Source organism: Palaemon carinicauda, chromosome 10 (assembly GCF_036898095.1).
Source record: "Palaemon carinicauda isolate YSFRI2023 chromosome 10, ASM3689809v2, whole genome shotgun sequence".
Taxonomy (NCBI): Eukaryota; Metazoa; Arthropoda; class Malacostraca; order Decapoda; family Palaemonidae; genus Palaemon; species Palaemon carinicauda.
The window spans coordinates 157892384-157909358 of NC_090734.1; the positions used below are offsets into that span (position 1 = coordinate 157892384).

Consider the following 16975-nt stretch of genomic DNA (forward strand, 5'->3'; position numbering starts at 1 on the left):
GAAATACGAAAGATTTTATCTTAAATTTTTCATATTTTCATATAATTTATAAAAGAAAAACAGCAAGGCCTTGATAAACAGCAAGTTCTAATGAGGACAGAGATATAATAATCGTTTATTTTTATCGGGATGATAATATAAAGAAGTAAGAATAATCAGTTACTGAAAATACTATAGGAAGATAAAACTCGTTGACTTTTCCCACCCAAAAAGTAAAGAAGAAGATTGTGAAAAAACGTTTGTTTAGATGTCTTATTAGACGATTATAGAAAACGGGATAAATTTTCGTTATGAGAGTATGAATCTGATTAGAAATTTAATGGGTGCCTATAAAAAATAGTACCTTTAATGACGCATTCATAGTTTATTTTAGTGATAATGATGGTATTATTGCTATTATTATTATTATTATTACTAGCCAAGCTACAACCCTAGTTGGAAAAGCAAGATGCTATAAGCGCAAGGGCTCCAATAGGGAAAAATAGCCTAGTGAGGAAAGGAAATAAGAAAATATATAAATGATTGTAGATGGGAACAAGATGATAGTAAATATGTTTATGAAGTATAGGCAATAATAATCAATACGGAAAGAAGAAAGATATGAAAATTAGCCTTTAAAAATGACGAAAATTACACCTGTCATATTTATGAAACGTTTATATATTAAATTTCCTGAAACCGGAAAAACCATGGAGCCAAAGATTCTATGATGATTGTTTTTACAAATATAAAATGAGTAATAAAAGGGAAACTAATGTATTTTTAATATACAGTATCCCAAGGAAATTTCATAATTCTTTTTATTCTGCATTATTTCGAATATTCTCTCTTGATCTTCCACAGCAGAATCCAATATTAATTTGCTCTACAAGAACTTGTCATAATCAGGTTATTAATTACTTCTGTAATAAAATAATAATAATAATAATAATAATAATATTAATAATAATAATAATTGTAATGAACTACGTCCATTTAATTAAATATAATGGTTTTCAAACATACAGGAAGTTTGCTCTACAGAAAAATATAAGTGACTTTTTGGTGGATCAATAGACTCGAAAGTATATTATATATTATAAATGGGATTTATTGCTTCTGCATTTATAAGAATGGTTAATTTTGACAAAAATATTTTCTATACATGATCGAGAATTGGAATTGCTGTTTTCTGTATCATTATTGTAAGGACAGTGAGACAAGCGTCACCAAGATCAACTGATACTTTATTCAAATGTGCATGGGAGTATATTACAAGGTGCGGACGGAAAGGTAGGATGGCGCTGGTGCCAAATCAGAATGAATTGCCCGCCAAAATATATGTGTTTTCTTACACTTACAAATATATGAATTATGAGTTAACAGAAACATGTAATGAAATAATACATATGTCAAAATGTAGCTCTGATAGAGCGGAATACATATACATGGGAAACCACGGTGTGGCGAAAGGACAATTCAAATAAATGAGCAGTTTGTTGATTTTCTGGACGACGAAGGGAGCGGTGTCCTTACATTATTATTATTATCATGATCATCATTATTATTATTATTATTAATTGCTAAGCTACAGCCCTAGTTGGAAAAGAAAAAAAGCTATAAGCCCAGGGGCTCCAACAGGGAAAATAGCCCAGTGAGGAAAGGAAACAAGGGAAAATTAAATCTTTAAGAAGAGTAACAACATTAAAATAAATATCTCCAATATAAGCTATACACACTTTAACGGAACAAAAGGAAGTGAAATAAGATAGAATACGGTGCCTGAGTGTACCCTCAAGCCAAAGAACTCTAACCCAAGACAGTCGAAGGCCATGGTACAGAGGCTATGACACTAGCCAAGACTAGGGAACAATGGTTTGATTTTGGAGTGTACTTCTCCTGGAAGAAAATACGCTTGTAATTATGTTGTGACAGATTTAAGTATCTGGATGGTCAAGGTTGCTCGTCTTTGTCAGAGTAAAGGAAAGTCTTCTAAAGGTTAAACATATTTCTCTGAATACTACCTCTTGCTTGAGGGTGCACTCAGACACGCTGTTCTATCTTGTTTCTCTTCCTCTTGTATTGTTAAAATTGTTATAGTTTATATAGGAGATATTTATTCTAATGTTGTTGCTCTTCTTAAAAATTCTATTTTTCCTTGTTTCCTGTCCTTACTGGGATATTTTCTCTGTTGGGGCCCCTAGGCTTATAGCATCCTGCTTTTCCAACTAGGGTTGTAGTTTAGCAAGTAATAATAATAATAGTAATAATAATAATTTACAATTCTGTTCAGCAATTTTATATAACTTGCTTTACTTGTTTTTCTTAATTTTTCATACTAGGCCTACATCTTGGGCCAGGTTTTTTTTCTACCTGTTAAATAACTTAGTTGTTAGAATTTATCTTCTGCCAGTTTACAATATTATTGTATTTTTTCCAACTGTCTTGTGAAGCAAAATAAAATTTCTATAGATTTGCAAGAATCGTTATTGTGTAGAAATGTTTCTTTTAAAACTTATTAAAAACGTATTTTTAAAATTTTCATGTTTGTTCGTGCTCTAGCCTACTAGCCTCCTGGCTAGTAGAGTGGTAAAGTGTTTGCGTAGCATTCGCATGGCAGCAGACCGCGAGTTCAAGCTGTTTGCTGGGTGGACCACTGCTGTGGTTGGGTACCGAATTGTGGGGATGGGGTTGGATTTGCCTCGCTGATGCCCTGGTGAGTATCTATTCTGATGGAAATTGAACTGAAACCAAACACTTATAATCTTTAAGAAAATGGGTTTCAGCCACTGAGGGGGGCAAGCCAGCCTCAACTTAGTGCCGGTCCCAAGCCCGGGTAAATGGGGAGGGTTGGCGGCAGGAAAGGCATCCGGCCATGAAAAATTAGCCAAAACCAATATGGCCAGTGGAGATTGTGAGATTAGAATTAATGCTAGGGTATATATATGAAGAAGTGTGGGACAGAGGTAGATGGAGAACACTGGCCAGAAACATCTACCCCACGTAATGTGGGAAAAGATGCAGACGAAGAAGAAGAAGAAGAAGAAGAACAAGATTCTTCTAACAGCAAATATATACAGCTTTAAATAAGGTTAAAATTTCTATCTATAAGTTAATCACACAGACTATATCTGCTTGTAATTGAGAGTCTGGTAATTTCTTAAAACTTCATCTCTGTAGTCTCATTTTGTTTTGTAGTTTTTGTAGTTTCAAGGCTTTGAAACAACCAGAGCTTCTTTAAGAGTCTCGGCCTGATCTGTCTGCTGTGACCTTTTCCGACCCGACATATTTGATGTGACCTATTTTGATATGAATTGTCTGCTGTGACCTATTTCGTCCTGACTTGTTTGATGTCACCTATTTTTACCTTACTTGTTTACTGTGACCTTTTTTTTGACCGGACCTGTTTGCTGCGACCTGCTTTGACCGGACCTATCTGCTGTGACTTATTCTAACCTGACATGTCTGCTGTGACACATTTCTACCTTACCTGTTTTGACCTGACCTGTTTGCTGTGACCTATTTTGACCTGACCTGTTTGCTGTGAAAATGGCTTGACTTCTGGGACCTATTTTGACCTGACCTGTTTGCTGTGATCTATTTTTACCTGATCTGTCTATTGTGACATATTTTGACCTGATCTCTTTGCTGTGATCCATTTTGACCTGACCTCTTTGCTGTGACCCTCTTCAATGTGACCTGTCTCATGTGACCCATTCCAACCTGACTTGTTTGCTGTAACCCACTTCAACCTGACTTGTTTGCTGTAACCCATTTCGACCTGACCTGTTAGCTGTGACCTATTTTGACCTAACCTGTTTTCTGTGACCCATCCAGGGAAGTGGCATAATCTGTACACAATAAAATTCAGTTGGTATTCACATAATCACATTTGCGTTATAACAAAATCTTTCATCCTTCAGCCTGGGATCGTCCTTTCTTACGACTGGCACATGTACAGTATATTGGGGGCTATGGCATTGAGTCAAGAGCCCCTGCTCGGCTATACATGCCGGACAGTCTGAACGAACGAACGAATGCAGATGAACAAGTATGCAGAATGATGCTACCTTGTTCTGCACTTCAGGTTAGGCTAGTTTGTAAAGTTATCAGTTCCAGTTTCATCAGAACAGATGCTCACCTGAACGACAGCCAGGCAAGCCCAACACCCCACTGTGGTGCCCAAGTACAGCAACGGCTTCTCCAGTAAACAGTTTAAACTCACGTCCCTGGGCAGGGATCAATTTGCCGCCATGCTAATGCTAGGCAAACATGCTACCACTATACTAGCCAGGAGGCTAGGCTAGTTTGTAAAGTGATCAGGATTTATGCTTGTAAGCGAGACTCCCTCTCGTACGTAAAATAGTATAATGTGCCGAACCGAACCATCTTCTCAAAGAAAACAAAGGGGCTCCTTTGAAAAAAATCTACTAAAGATAACAAAGAGGTTCCTTTGATAAAAAGTCCCTTGAAAATGTCTATCATGGTACTCAACACTACCTTGTTTCGATTAATGGCCCCAAACTAAATGCTTACATTGGTTCTCTCATTCACTTTGCGACTACCATTTTTGCTCAAGCTACCACTGGCCAATGGCCCTTACTGGCACACGGGTCGCTTAAGCTAAACCGGAGCCTACAGGCTCAATACTACATAGTATTCTAAAAGTTGTATTCCAGCTGTGACCAAATTGTGGAATGATCTTAGTATTCTAGAAGTTTTCTTTTCAGCTGTGACCAAATTGTGGAATGATCTTAGCATTCTAGAAGTTTTCTTTTCAGCTGTGACCACATTGTGGAATGATCTTAGCATTGTAGAAGTTTTCTTTCAGCTGTGACCACATTGTGGAATGATCTTAGCATTCTAGAAGTTTTCTTTTCAGCTGTGACCACATTGTGGAGTGATCTTAGCATTCTAGAAGTTTTCTTTTCAGCTGTGACCACATTGTGGAGTGATCTTAGCATTGTAGAAGTTTTCTTTTCAGCTGTGACCACATTGTGGAGTGATCTTAGCATTGTAGAAGTTTTCTTTTCAGCTGTGACCACATTGTGGAGTGATCTTAGCATTGTAGAAGTTTTCTTTTCAGCTGTGACCACATTGTGGAGTGATCTTAGCACTGTAGAAGTTTTCTTTTCAGCTGTGACCACATTGTGGAGTGATCTTAGCACTGTAGAAGTTTTCTTTTCAGCTGTGACCACATTGTGGAGTGATCTTAGCACTGTAGAAGTTTTCTTTTCAGCTGTGACCACATTGTGGAGTGATCTTAGCACTGTAGAAGTTTTCTTTTCAGCTGTGACCACATTGTGGAGTGATCTTAGCACTGTAGAAGTTTTCTTTTCAGCTGTGACCACATTGTGGAGTGATCTTAGCACTGTAGAAGTTTTCTTTTCAGCTGTGACCACATTGTGGAGTGATCTTAGCACTGTAGAAGTTTTCTTTTCAGCTGTGACCACATTGTGGAGTGATCTTAGCACTGTAGAAGTTTTCTTTTCAGCTGTGACCACATTGTGGAGTGATCTTAGCACTGTAGAAGTTTTCTTTTCAGCTGTGACCACATTGTGGAGTGATCTTAGCACTGTAGAAGTTTTCTTTTCAGCTGTGACCACATTGTGGAGTGATCTTAGCACTGTAGAAGTTTTCTTTTCAGCTGTGACCACATTGTGGAGTGATCTTAGCACTGTAGAAGTTTTCTTTTCAGCTGTGACCACATTGTGGAGTGATCTTAGCACTGTAGAAGTTTTCTCTTCAGCTGTGACCAAATTGTGGAGTGATCTTAGCACTGTAGAAGTTTTCTCTTCTGCTGTGACCAAATTGTGGAGTGATCTTAGCACTGTAGAAGTTTTCTCTTCTGCTGTGACCAAATTGTGGAGTGATCTTAGCACTGTAGAAGTTTTCTCTTCAGCTGTGACCAAATTGTGGAGTGATCTTAGCACTGTAGAAGTTTTCTCTTCTGCTGTGACCAAATTGTGGAGTGATCTTAGCACTGTAGAAGTTTTCTTTTCTGCTGTGACCAAATTGTGGAGTGATCTCAGCATTGTAGAAGTTTTCTTTTCAGCTGTGACCAAATTGTGGAGTGATCTTCCTAGTCAGGTATTTGGATCGGTGGTACTTCAAAAGCTCAAACTTATATAGTGAATGTTTTTTTCTGTTGAACAGGCTGATAAAGTCTCTTTTTACAGTCTATATATTATGAAAGATCAATTCTAATGTTGTTACTGTACTTAAAATATGTTATTTTAGTTGTTCATTACTTCCCTTGTAGTATATTTATTCCCTTATATTGTTTTCTCACTGGGCTACATTCCCCTGTTGGAACCCTTGGGCTTATAGCTTCGTGCTTTTCCAACAAGGGTTGTGGCTTATCTACTACTACTACTACTACTACTACTACTACTACTACTACTACTACTACTACTACTAATAATAATAATTTACTATCCACCGAACTGTTGTCGCAGTTAACCTTCTATACCTTACAGTTTACAACCTGTATTTCACGGTGCTACCATCGTTACTGTTTACATAAAGGGTTATCATGTAATTCCTCTGCTTCCTAGATTAGGGGTTAATAGCAACTTTATATCTTCTGATAAACATTTGTTTCCCATTACAATTTAAACTGCTCCTTTCTTGACCGGTCCACTCATCAAAACAATGTTCTATTTGCTTGTTAAGTCTTGCAAAATTCTGAGGGCTATTATAGGGGAAAGTTTTCGAAGTTAAATACGTTTTCGTCATGATGCCATCACATATCCTGGCATTTCTTTTAGTAAATAAGAGGGCTTTCAATGCATCTTCCCAGGTTACGAATAGTTTAAATCTAATAACAATGTTAGGAGTAGTAATGCAAAACTTTGCACTGTAAGCCAAACACATTTTACGCCACTCGTGTCAAACTTTCATTGAAATTTGTGAACATTCACAGAGATTTCTGGAATAACTATTGAAATAACGAAGGGAGTATTTAATTTAGGAGCTTACGTGATGAAATATTGTTGAAAATCAAGGGATTGCGTGTAGGAATAGCTTGAACATAATGTATTTGTTCAAGAATAATCGGCAACTTGAAGAATGTGTCACAGACGCACCATGTCAATGTTTACATAAAGCCCGCTTGGAGTGTCTCACTGCGCATGCGTCATTCTAGCCTAGTGAATATCCATAGTTCCGTATAAGAAAAACTTGATCTAATCCAATACATAAGAAATTAATAATAAATAACAAGTCATTTGTAGTGATATTATTTATATTTTTGTTGATTATATATTTGCTGAGTTCATTTGAGTTCATTGGAGTGAATAAAAAACACGAATGATCAAAATAGCTTTATTGATGATCTTCCACAATGCAGAGTGATGTGAATGAAGCTTATGTTTATAATAAGAAAACTTAAATAAATTTCGTAATGATGAGAGAGAGAGAGAGAGAGAGAGAGAGAGAGAGAGAGAGAGAGAGAGAGAGAGAGAGAGAGAGAGAGAGAGAGAGAGGAGATTAGACCAATGCTACAAGTTTACTAAAGCAATACATTGGATTTATAAGGGTAAACTTAAGAGAGAGAGAGAGAGAGAGAGAGAGAGAGAGAGAGAGAGAGAGAGAGAGAGAGAGATTAGACCAATGCTACAAGTTTACTAGAGCAATACATTGGATTTATAAGGGTAAAATTAAGAGAGAGAGAGAGAGAGAGAGAGAGAGAGAGAGAGAGAGAGAGAGAGAGAGAGAGAGATTAGACCAATGTTACAAGTTTACTAAAGCAATACATTGGACTTATAAAGGTAAATTAAGAGAGAGAGAGAGAGAGAGAGAGAGAGAGAGAGAGAGAGAGAGAGAGAGAGAGAGAGAGAGAGAGAGAGAGAGAGAGTCAGTTAGCCACTGAAGCATCTCACTCACTAATCAAATACTTGTTAGTAATTTCACAAGAGGCGCACACAATTCCAGGAAGAAATGACGAGAGAATTCTATATATCTTATCATTACTGATGAAACCTTATTTTGTTCAGTGATTATTATTAAAAGCTGACGTGTATATTTCTATATATTTTGCTTATCAAGTTATGAAATATCTTATTTTATCACATACCAAAAGTTCCTCTCGGTTTTTCTTTGCATCGTCAATGTTTATTACAATGGGCCTAGCGAAGCCATTTTTTAATTTTGTTTAGTATTATATTCTTCAAAGAAAATCAAGACAATTTGTCTCTAATTCAATATTTTTAAAGTAAATGTTTATCAACTGATATTTAATGCTATTTGAAATAATAGTTAGTCTCAGTAACCAGAAATTTTTATTTTCTCAAAATTATACGAAAATAGGAATAATACTATAATAGAAAATATAAGTTATAATAACCTACAACTCCTGTGTCCCTTTGCAAAGAAACAAAGAAGGGGAAGTTTGTTCATACGTTCGTCGCTAATAGGTAGTTAGTAGGTTTGAAAAAGACTTGAAAAAAAAGATAGTTTGCAAATTTGATATCCAAAACCAGACCTTTGGAAATATGGCATTCTATAGCCTTTAAGATCAATTTCTCTGTAAGGTATGAAAATACATATTATTTCATACAGAGTACTTTATAAGAACATATACAGTATATTCTTTTTTCCAAAGATGGCTATACAGAGAAAAAGTCACTGAATTCATAGGTCTAATTTTATATAGTTCCCAGGTCACTCCTACATGACCAGGTCAACTTGGTCTATGTCTTGCTAATATAGGTGATCTTTATTGTAAACTTAACCTGGTTAAGTTAGTTAGGCCTGTTTAAAAAAAATCCTAGTCCTATGCTAATCTGTAAGAAGCCAATATCAGCCTGCTATGTAGGCCTAAAGGTAAAATCGACTTACTGGCTTATTGCTTATTGCTCCTACCTGGAGGAGCAATAGCTTTTCTGCTGTTTCCTTAGGCTTATCTAATTCAATATGGTAATTGGTAACTAGAGAGACACTAATAGGCCTACTACTCCAAAATCTAGATAGATAACATCTATGTTTTCATAACTAAACTATACGAAACCACCGAGAAACTTAGGACTCCTCTTGTAGGAAATGATAATTAGGCCTATGTAGGGAAAGTTAATGTTAGCATAATTGATTGAATGTTGGTGTTCATTCATGTAATGATAAGATACACAGATTGACTGAGGAAGGATATAGAGTTAGGAAAACAGAAAGGAATAAATGGGGTTATCTCTATCCCATGACAATGTATATATATATATATATATATATATATATATATATATATATATATGCATGTATGTATATATATGCATGTATATATATATATATATATATATATATATATATATATATATATATATATATATGTATATATATGCATACATAATTATATAAATATATATATATATATATATATATATATATATATATATATATATATATATATATATATATATATATATATATATATTTATATATACATACATAATTACATATATATACGTATGTATATATATAAATATATATAAACATATGTATATATATATATATATATATATATATATATATATATATATATATATATATATATATATATATCAATTTACTGCGAGAAGCCACGTGGTGAATATCAGCAATGTAGATTAAAGATGCCTATAGATTTTTACGACTTGAATGTGCGCATTCTAAATAACTCCTAATTTTATTTTCTGCAATTTCAATACCCCCTTGAAAACAATTGTCTTACAACATATCATTATTGGCTTGTAGGCCTTGTAGTTACCAAAATTATTTGCTGGGCGAGACATTTGACATAGGCCTATGTCTTGAGTGACCAAAATTATTTTCTGGGTAAGACATTTTTGAAAAATTGTGGGTATATTATTTTTTTTTTTTTAGAAGACAACTGTGATTGAAGGAAATTATAATAGAAAAAAGATGATTTTAGCATCTGGTTATTTATGGAATATACCATAAGTACAATAAAGAGTGAAATAACTTCATGAATATAAGTGTAAAAACCACATAATTCTCTTAGATTCATTTTCAAAGGCTTAGTAATAACTTATGTATTTTGAAATGCTATGTATTCCAATAAGAATAAAAGACAAAATAGAAAATTCTTCCATTTTTACCAAATAAAATATTTCTTTCATGTTTAAACCATTTATAAAGGTTTCACTATAAATCTTTAGCAAACAACAATCATATAGCTATAGATACAGTCAGCTACCCTTTATTCGGCAATACGTTCCTTATTCTTAGGTAAAGGCTTACGCGACAATGTAAACAGTTGGCACTACAATATTTACAATGAGCTCCTAAATATTCAGGGAATTCATGGATGTCTTTACAATATTGATATGATAATGTTAACATAACAAATGTAGTGCTCGTGACAAACGTCGTCAAAGTCCGACGAAGAAATTTTTACAGAGGTGTATGGTCTTCTTTGAAACGCCAATTTTTCAAAGGAGTATTTTTGAAATCCTGAAAGACAAATGGAAGGTTTGCTGCTTACAGATAACGTTGGTACTTTCAGAAATTCAGTTATTGCAAATAAAAACTCTTAAAAATTTCTATAATGATAGAGTTATCTTAAGTCATACAGTTAACATTAGTTGGACACAGGGAGTAGACAGTCACCAAGTGGGCGACTGACTATAGATCACAGATGCTTTATAATGGCTCGGTGAACTGGTAGCTGTAGGGGCGATGTCGTGAAGATGCAGTCCTTATGAGTGGGATCGGAATTTTCGGCGGGGTATGGGGACCGCCCTTCTACTGGTCCCTGAGCTTGCCAAGGTACAAGGAGTGCTTGACTCCAAAGCTGAACATTGGGGTAGTAGCCCTCTCAGTCTATGGAAACAGAGTTTTGTCAATTAGTTTAAATAAATTGTAAAAAAATAGTTGGGAATAAAAATTACAAAGTTAGGAAAGTTATGACAAACTTTTTAAGCCTATATTTTACAGTCTGAAAATGTCAAGCTGACTTTTTTAAGCCTAAATCTATTATAATATCATAAACACAAATGATTCTTGTTTTCTACCATGAGCTTGATCTATTGGTATGAATGTAGTGTGAAGATCTTTAGAAATCAGAGTAGAGGGGATCATGAAATACAAATTCCTAATTATAGTTTTTTGAACAAAGGTGATACATGTATAAATTTCCATACATACTAAATATATATACAAAATATCCACAAAATTATCTGAAAGGTTATGTCCCAAAAAGCTGTCAATGGGTGTTAATAAAAGTAATTCCAAGTTAAAGCATGTGTTAGATACGCAACTTGTTAAATAACCTTCTGTATAATAAACTGACGAAAGATGGATTTCCTACTGAATAGATAATGTACTTAAACCTAAACTAACGATATTCCTTAACATGTAATTCTAAATACCTTAAATAGTGCTATCCATTATTTATTTTTTTAAATAAAGATTATTTTGACATTGGATTTTTCTTATTATGTGCACTTTCACTTAGTTGTTTTACGGGCTGTCAACTCAAGAGCCTGCGTCTTGTATAAGGCAAGGAATTCTTAAACGAACAAACTTAGTTGCTATCCTACCCTGAAATATGATTTAAAAGTAACTTTAGGTTGCCCGGAAACTTCAATAAAACCATTAAAAAACCCTAAATATATCCTAATTATCCTGAGAGTTCTTTTTCACAGACTAAAGTTCCCTAAAAAGACATCTCCTGAGCTACTGTTCTGCTAAAATATCTAAGTATGCTTCCTCGCTTATCTGAACAGGAATCATTCCTGTTTCTAAAAGTTACAGCCTTTCTCTTACCTGGATGTCTTTCAATACATTTCCTCAACCCCAGCTTTCGTTAATACCTACCGACAAACACTTTTCAGGCGAGTACGCATTAGGCGCTGGCTTTTGCGTGTGGTCTTTTGGTAACGTGGTCTTTGGGGCCATAGTGAAAGCTGGTAGGCTGGTCCGACACTTGTCCAAGTCGCCTGCTTCGTAGGTGCCTGGGCCAGGCACTTCCATTTTGTCCACTTCATCAGCAAGCCTAGGTGCCATGGTGAATTTGGGCCCCATCGGTACGTACTAAACCACAAAAATCATGCACAGTGTATGAGGAGGTCGTTGCTAAGTCCTATTTGCTTTTAGACCTAAGGCTATGCTTACTGTGCAAGTGCTGGCTACTAATCTGATACTCAAAAAATGCCTAAAACTCACCTTCAAGAGTTAATTATTAATAAGTTTCTGCAGAATTAATTAAAAAAAAAAAAAACTTTAGCAATCCACAACCATGTAGTATTCAAATGTTAAAATTAAATACAATTAACTTAAGAAAGGTATTAAAATCAATTGAGTCCTTACGCGTAAGCAGCATAATACAGTTTATAAAGCAGCTTAAGGCTTAAACCTGAACAAAACTTAGATTTGGAACTAATAATGACCAAATTAGATGCAGATACATTAAAAGAATTAGTTTTTCTTATGTACTCTTAAACAAAACAATCTGCACTGGTAAAGAAGTTAAAAACAACCAGTTGTATAACGAAACTCGAATGACGATTAGGCCTACATCTGAAAATAGGTTATCTTCAGATTTACTTACCACAGGTTAAGAACGCAGTGAAACCTCATAAATGATCATCTTTGTAAAGTGTGGATGAATCTCTATTCCTATGAAAATTCATAATTGTTTATACCATTTGTATGATCTTTTCGATGGTATTGTAATGCCCTTTCTTAGTAGTTAACAAATTGAAAATCTTTACAATGTGATGCTTGGATTTACAACTTATTTGAATTGTGTTTTGTTCAGGACCTGAATATATGTAATTGGGACTAAGTAAAGCTTTAATACAAAGACATTCTAATCTGCCTTCAGAGTGTATTTAGTTTATTGTTAATGAGAGTTCTACATGCGTCAAGTGTACCACATTGGCCCAGAACTGTTAAATGGAGTTAGACTACCCTGGACATTGTTATGTAAAGGGGGATGGACCAGGGATGTAGTACCACTCAAGGTCTAATACCTAGACCGAGGGATATACAGCCACTCAAGGTCTGATACCTAGCCCGAGGGGTGTACAACCACTCAAGGTCTAATACCTAGACCAAGGGATGTACTACCACTCAAGGTCTAATACCTAGACCAAGGGATGTACTACCACTTAAGGTCTAATACCTAGACAGAGGGATGTACTACCACTCAAGGTCTATAGAGTAAATAGACCTTTCTACCACTAACCTTTTCAGGGGAATACGCATTGGGAGAGGGTTTGGGGGTTTTGTCGGTGGGCAATTCTGTTCGGGGGGCCATAGTGTAAGCTGGGAGTTTCTCGCGCAATTTATCCAAGTCCCCTGATTCGTACGTACCGGGACCTGGAATCTTCATTTTGTCGACATCGTCAGCGGGTCTAGGCGCCATTGTGAACTTGAGACCGGTTTCTTGGTACTGGGTGTTGGAATGGTAGGGAATGTAATTGGATGCTAGACAAGGGGGCCCATGTGTAGACATGGAAGAATGATGTTAAATCTGGCCTAACTTAATAACTAGAGAGGTTAAGTGTTCGCTTAGATAAAGCAACAAATAAGCTAATACTCTGCAACCTAGATGAATGTGGATGTCTGAGGATGTTATGACTTTGTCTTCAGAATTTTTTTTTTGAAAAGTAAGCTACAAAAGGTTTTCCATAGCACTGAAATTATAGCTTAAGCAGAAACAATGAAATTGGCTGTTTTGTATAACTGAATAGGTAATTTACTAGATATATTTAGGAGACTTACCCCTAAATTTTGCTAAAAATGACATTACTCAAACTGAAAATCCTAGCTTAAATTGACATTAATAGTGCACTGATTTTTTTAAAAAAGGTAACAATCATTAGCAACTCTATTTCACTGGCATATAGCTCCAATTTACTTACAAAATTAACTTGAAACTGAACAAATAAACCAGAAGCTCAATTGACACATTTATGAACAGTCAATTTCATAGTGCCTGGCGATATATTAACCCACACCATTCTATCTGTTTCCTTTCATCACTGGGCTATTTTCCCTGTTGGGGCCCATGGGATTATAGCATTGAGCTTTTCCAACTAGGGTTGTAGTTTAGTAAGTAAGTAAGTAATAATAATAATAATAATAATGATAAAAATAATAATAATAATAATAATAATAATAATAATAATAATAATAATAATAATAATAAGGTAGTTGGAATAAACACCATCCCAATTGCTCTTGGTTCCAGACCCGGAAGACTCCTCAGTCACTAACCTTCTCAGGGGCATACGCGTTGGGAGCAGGTTTTGGGGTTTTGTCAGAGGGCAATTCTGTTCTGGGGGCCATAGTGAAAGCTGGGAGTTTTTCTCGACATTTGTTCAAATCCCCTGACTCGTATGTACCGGGACCTGGGATCTTCATTTTGTCGACTTCTTCGGCCGGCCTAGGCGCCATTGTGAACTTGGGACCAGTTTCCTGATACTGAATTGTGAAATATTTTGTGGAGTGAATATTATGGTGGACTAAGTTTACCATATGGAGTAGCTAGTAGAATGTGTTCCCTTGTTATATACAGAAGCAAATTTATGGAATAACTTAAATTATAATGGGGAACCAAACAAAGTAACTCAGAAAGATGACAAACTTAATTGTGAAATATTTTGTGGAGTGAATATTATGGTGGACAATGTTTACTATATGGAGTAGCTGGTAGAATGTGTTCCCCTGTCATGTATAGCACCAAATCTATGAAATAACTTAATTGTGAAATATTTTGTGGAGTGAATATTATGGTGGACAATGTTTACCATATGGAGTAGGTAGTAGAATGTTTTCCCCTGTTATCAATCTATGGAATAACTTAAATTATAATGGGAAACCATACAAAGTAACGCAGAAAGATCACAAACTGAATTGTGAAATATTTTGTGGAGTAAATATTATGGTGGACAATGTTTACCATATGGAGTAGGTAGTAGAATGTGTTCCCCTGTTATCAATCTATGGAATAACTTAAATTATAATGGGAAACCAAACAAAGTAACTCAGAAAGATGACAAACTGAATTGTGAAATATTTTGTGGAGTGAATATCATGGTGGACAAAGTTTACCATATGGAGTAGCTAGTAAAATGGGTTCCCCTGTCATGTATAGAAGCAAATCTATGGGATAACTTAAATTACAATGGGAAACCATATAAAGTAATTCAGAAAACAAACTTATAATTTCTGTCATGGCGGTTTCAGGTAATTCAACTACTGTACAGTACTCCTGTTCTATGTTATGTCATGCATAGCCTATTCTGCATGATAAATGTTTTCATGACTTTATAGAATAGTTTTCCTTATAATAAAAACAAATTTTAAAAATGTTGAGTTGAAAAGTGAAACTACAGAGAGGTAGACATCATTGTTAGTAGCCTACAAAGCTCTTGAAGGTCAACCATAAACAGAATGGGAAAATGATGAACGGTTTCGAATGTTTGTGTATTTCATGTAATGTATTTTTCATTTCCAACCAGTTTTACAATGATCTAATTTCAAGTGATGAAAATTTATATTTGAATTATTTTCCACTTAGAACTGCTGTCTGATGCAATGCACGATAAAATACAACTAAGCATTGATGAAAAAGATGAAAAAATATTGGAACAAATAATGTTTATACTAATAATTGAAAGACTCTAAAAACGGTATCTCAAAGATTCCTCCCAATCAAGTTTTCATGTCAGTCGCAGTGTTGCCAGGTTTGAGGATTTATCCCTAGATTTGGGGATTTATTCCTAGATTTGGGGATTCTAGGTGTCTGATGGGGATATTCTAAACAAATTTCTACGAAGAAACGAAGACGAGTAAACCTTTATATTGTTGCAATTAGTTTGCTTGCGCTTATATAGAGTATATCGAGTAATTTCTATATTAGGAAAGCCTACGTGATCAAGACAGAAGAGAATATATTTGTGGAAATAGGGATTTTAGAGTTGTTTTGGGGATTTTTCATCATGAGTTTTGGGGATTTTTATACTAACCCATCTGAGTCAGCAGGTTTGATCAATCATCCATCCATTAAACGTCATAAATTTGTCTAAAATCACAACTTTCATTAACCATCAAAATAAGTGTCAGACAGACATACTCCTGCAACAGGGCTAGGCATTGAACCAAAAAAAAAAAAAACCTTTGCTCTCCCTGCCTGTCTTTTCCTTATTCAAACTGCTTCTAATCCTATCTAACATCGCAAGAGGGTGCCCCTCTCTTTTATTCTTCTCCTGAATTTCCCTTTCTCCCTTTTTTCCTTATCCTTTCCCATCCCGAGTACCTGCCTTCGGGCTATAAAGTGGATTGTATCCAGGGGTACTCTTCCTTATCCCATATTCCCAACTTCCCTATCCTTATCCTTATCTCTATCATCAATCCGATCTACCTCTAAAATTAATCATTCAATAATTGCCTCTCGATCACCATAATCGTTCAATCAACCTCTTTTCAAGAAGCGACTCTGTAATACTGTTAAAAATTTACATTAGAAAAACAGTGAATGCCTGGCAACATTTATTCCAGGACCTCTACCGTTTTAAAAACGAATATATTGACGTAAAGGGGTGATATTACGGTCACCAACATGTATAATATAATAACAAAGTAGGGTAACATTACGGTCGCCTGTATTTTACTAAAATACGGCTGAGAACTCTATATATCTACGGAAAATTTCCGATTAAAATTACCGTTTTTTTTTTAACTAGTTAGTGATTTTTCGTGTGGTAGATGGATTGTATTGAGGAATCTGGGTCACATTAGTCTGAAAACCTTCGGATAACACTTGGTAAAATATACTTATGTGACATTTTTTATGATTGAAAATAGTGTAAGATTCACCATAACTTCCATAGACAGGATTAAATACAACAGTTAACAATAGATATGACTTTTCTGTGATGATGCCATCCCTTCTTCATTTAATGTTCTACCCAGGACAAACTTAAAAGTGTGTCCTGGTTCCACGTAATCATGTGGTGTGGAAGTATTGTACCAACCGTGTGTCACACGCCTG

At 35.2% G+C, this 16975-nt stretch overlaps 2 protein-coding genes across 8 annotated transcripts in view; both read right to left on the bottom strand.

The window, feature by feature from the left end:
- Positions 1-4784: 4784 nt before the first annotated feature.
- On the bottom strand, positions 4785-6014 carry LOC137648338 (mucin-6-like). Its single transcript, XM_068381263.1, has one exon. It carries the CDS (start codon positions 6012-6014, stop codon positions 4785-4787), a length of 1230 nt encoding a protein of 409 aa, XP_068237364.1.
- A 4036-nt stretch (positions 6015-10050) lies between these two features.
- Positions 10051-16975, bottom strand: part of LOC137648909 (sperm-tail PG-rich repeat-containing protein 2-like) — a 91751-nt gene continuing 84826 nt past the window's right edge. For 5 of the 7 annotated variants that reach the window (XM_068382090.1, XM_068382092.1, XM_068382091.1 and 2 more), the window contains 3 exons: positions 14197-14403; positions 13163-13369; positions 10051-10794 (listed from right to left, as the gene is read on the bottom strand). In XM_068382090.1, the coding sequence (XP_068238191.1) occupies positions 10717-10794; positions 13163-13369; positions 14197-14403 (492 nt within the window). In that variant the 3' untranslated portion in view covers positions 10051-10716. The remainder of the gene's footprint in view (positions 10795-13162; positions 13370-14196; positions 14404-16975) is intronic. The other 2 variants (XM_068382094.1, XM_068382093.1) reach the window with 2 other exon arrangements.

What these genes read in the sequence shown, in the direction of transcription:
- LOC137648338 (XM_068381263.1), bottom strand. Translation starts at nt 6,014, where the DNA reads ATGCTGAGATCACTCCACAATTTGGTCACAGCAGAAAAGAAAACTTCT.